The 3606-nt window shown below is 51.4% G+C and overlaps 2 protein-coding genes across 2 annotated transcripts; both read left to right on the top strand.

The window, feature by feature from the left end:
- Nucleotides 1–153: 153 nt before the first annotated feature.
- On the top strand, nt 154–489 carry DQ04_13741010 (hypothetical protein; the record flags this gene model as incomplete). The annotated part of the gene is made up of 1 exon (XM_009317019.1): nt 154–489. One exon carries the CDS (start codon nt 154–156, stop codon nt 487–489), a length of 336 nt encoding a protein of 111 aa, XP_009315294.1.
- A 962-nt stretch (nt 490–1451) lies between these two features.
- On the top strand, nt 1452–2804 carry DQ04_13741000 (serine/threonine-protein phosphatase 2A, catalytic subunit; the record flags this gene model as incomplete). The annotated part of the gene is made up of 1 exon (XM_009317018.1): nt 1452–2804. One exon carries the CDS (start codon nt 1452–1454, stop codon nt 2802–2804), a length of 1353 nt encoding a protein of 450 aa, XP_009315293.1.
- Between the last annotated feature and the right edge of the window lie 802 nt (nt 2805–3606).

Genomic DNA, 3606 nt, shown 5'->3' with positions numbered 1-3606 from the left:
CTGTCGCTCGCCTCGCCCCGCGTTGTTGTGCCGTCGCTCATCCCGGCGCGCAACGACCCGCCGCACGGCAGCGTGCTTCCGCCGCTGAGCGCCGACGTGCTGAAGGAGAACGACGCGGAGGGTGTCGTACAGTCGCGCCTGTTTCCCAGCAGCATGATTGCCATCCGAGACACGGAGGCGACGCTCTTCACGGTTGGTAGGGATGTCGCGCTGCCGCGCAGCTGGCCCGTAAAGGAGGACCAGATCGTGGCCAGCAGCGGCGGCAATAGTAGTGGTGCGAAACCCCCTGTGGTGCCAGTTAGTTCGTGGAAAGAGAAAGGAAGCAACATGGCGGGTGAGAAGCTGACGCTATTGCAGAGCAATGGACGTGAGAAATGTGCCGGTAGCTTGAAAGATGGCCTTAGAGCGCCGGTGCGCGTGAACGTTCCGCTAGCGTCATCACCTCTCTGCGAGCGAAAGCGGGGGAAGGCAGTTGTCTTCCGGGGATAGAGGGTGTAAAGACTGAGGACAGACATATCATGTTTTTTTTTTTTNAAAAAAAAAAGTACTCGTACGATTTAGCGGGTGATGAAATAGCATGGTATTCGTATATTTATATATATATTTGTATATATATTTGTATATATATATATATTCCGCAGCGCGGTGCTACCGGTTGTGCGAATGGTGCGAAGAAAAAGAGACCGATGAGAAAGTGTGGCATTTTCTCTCTGAGAAGTCGTGATATTTTAGTTTTTTTTTTCGCCGTCTTCTCTTATCTATTCCTCTGTTTTTGTTTCGCTCTGTGATGGGAAGTGCTTATACAATCATAGCACTTGTTGTTGTCGCTGCTGCGTTTCATGTGTGTGTGTGTGTTTGGATTAGATGCTGCGGTTTCTCCCTCATCTGTCGCACTGCGAAAAAAAGGCGGACCGCATGGGAAGAAGAGGGGGACGAGGAATGCCCTCCATCGATAGACCTGGAGGAGAGAAGCGATGGCCCAAGAAGAGAAATATATCTTCTCTTCTCCCCACCCCCATGAATTCCATCACTCTTTTCATTGTTGTTGTTTTTTCCCCTCTTCATTTGTCGGCTGTACCGAATTCATCAGCAGCAAAACAAAACAGTGCGCTATCGGCTGTGTGGGGTTGCAACCTCATATTTCTTGTGTTCCAATAATGTCGTCACCATTGACGNGCTATCGGCTGTGTGGGGTTGCAACCTCATATTTCTTGTGTTCCAATAATGTCGTCACCATTGACGGTGAGGGTGGTGATTGTGATTGTGCTGCTGAGAATGATGCTGGTGACGGTCATGTTTCTGGTTTCCTTTTTTTTTTTTTCTTTCTTTTTTGTTTTGTTTTGCAACAGCATTCTGCCAATAGTGTGGAAAGTATAGTAGTGTGAGGCACCCCATACACACACATACGAAGCGCAGCCATAAAGTAAAAGGCGAGGGCATAAGTGATAGGAATGAGCGACGCTCCCCATAATGGGCTGGAGTGGGACGAGGTGACATACTTCTACTCGCCCCAAGCCATCCCGCCTGCATTCAACAAGTACACCAAGGTCATTTCCAACTTACTGCAGAACATCCCAATCACGGATGCTCTCCCTGGTGGTACCCCTGAGGCCATCGCGTTGTGCCAAGACGCGATGGAGACACTTGAGAAGGAAAGTGCTGTGTTAGACATTCTTGTTTCGGAAAGTGACGATCTGATCATTGTTGGTGACATTCATGGTCAATTCGCAGACTTGCTACATAATGTGCTTTCGCTTCAGCTGGACAAGCGAAAAGAGGCACCGGAATGCCGCAAGCAGTCGTGTAATGAGTACAAATTTTTATTTTTGGGTGACTACGTGGACCGTGGTCCGCGCAGTGTCGAGGTGATCACCTTGCTGCTGGCGTTGAAGATTGAGTATCCCCGTCATGTCTTCCTGCTGCGTGGCAACCATGAGGAGGCGCAGACCTCTCGCATGTATGGTTTCTTCCAGGAGTGCCGTGCAAAGCTGGAAGGGAACGGCGGGGGCGACAGCAGCCCCGCCAGCTCGAACATGTCGAGTAGCGCGTGGCTGCAGTACAACATGGTCTTCTGCTGGCTGCCCCTCGCAGCCGTTGTGCGCTGTCCCTCTGGTATGTTCTTCTGCGCCCATGGTGGCCTTAGCCCCTATACGCGCACCATCATGGGTCTCAAGACGCTGCGTAGACACGAGTACGGGCAGTCACTAGACAGCGGCTCCTCCTTTTTCGCCCCGTCACCGACGAATAATAATGACAACGAGTTGTCATTCAACGAGGAGCGGAACATCATTGATGGGCTGCTGTGGTCAGATCCACACGACGAAGTGTATGGCTGTCAGATGAACTGTAGGGGATGCGGCTTTGCGTTTGGTCCTGACGTCACAAAGGCCTTCCTTGACTGCAATTACGGCTACACCTTCCAGAGGCCCCACCAGCAGCAGCAGCAGCAGCAGCAGCAGGAAGAGGGGGAGCGGAAACATCCGGAAGAAAGTCGGAGTTGTGAGGAAAACGAGATACTGCAGTTTCTGGTGCGGGCCCACCAGTGTGTGCAGGAGGGCTATCAGTGGGCCCACAGTGGCCTCGTACTGACACTCTTTTCCGCTCCTAATTATTGTGGCATCAACAACAATAAGGGCGCCATTGCAGTGTTGCGGGGCCAGGCGCAGGCCGGGAAGGATCGCGTCTCATTTGAATACAAGGTATACGACGCCATCTCCACCTCGCCGAGTGGGTTGACAGATATCCCTCTCGTCCCTCAGTCGGAATCACCTGGGGTGAGGGACTACTTCGCGGATATTGCATAGAGGCGAGGCACTCACCAGAGCCAAGCAAAGTAAGGCAAGGCAGAAACCGAAGGGAGGAAGAGGGAGCCAAGAAACACAACACAAATGAGGATAAAAACCGAGAAGCGGTATCCTCATTTTTTTTTTGGTTGTTTTTCCTCTCGTACGCGAGTAAATGAAAACGAACAGCTGCTATGAGTGAAGGTTCGTGCTGTGTGATGCGTGGCCCGACGGATGTCACCATCACCACTGCCGCTGCTCCACTCTGCGATTTGCTGCCCACGCTTGCTGGTGCACGTCACCGCGCCAATGGAGCACCAACGCCCCCTCCCCCCCTTTTTGTTCCCCTCATGCCACACCCAAGGCGAACAGTGAATTCTTTTCGGCACCAGCAAGCGTGGGCAGAAAACCATACAAAAAGAAAACAGGCACCACGTGACACAAGAAAAAAAAAAATACTTACAGAAAGGCANCAGAAAACCATACAAAAAGAAAACAGGCACCACGTGACACAAGAAAAAAAAAAATACTTACAGAAAGGCACAAGTGAACCCCCCCAAATAAAAAAAAAAAGGAAGGCAGGTGACTCTGTTTGCTTGCTGAAGCATTTTGTGGAGGAACACGCGGCCCGTGTCATTTGCCCGCTCTCCGCGGAGTATCATACCATCACGGGCGGGCGAAGAGGGCGGAATCGCGAAGAACAACAAGCCAAAAGAAATTTCTATAAAGGAAGAAAGAAACGTCTGAGCGGAGAATGCGGTGGTAAGGCTCAAACATAGAGGCTAGAATGTCTCGCTTTCCTTCTCCCCCCCCCCCCTTTTTT

This window comes from Trypanosoma grayi (assembly GCF_000691245.1).
Source record: "Trypanosoma grayi strain ANR4 Tgr_1374_V1, whole genome shotgun sequence".
NCBI lineage: Eukaryota > Euglenozoa > Kinetoplastea > Trypanosomatida > Trypanosomatidae > Trypanosoma > Trypanosoma grayi.
This window is presented reverse-complemented; position numbering and strand designations above follow the sequence as displayed.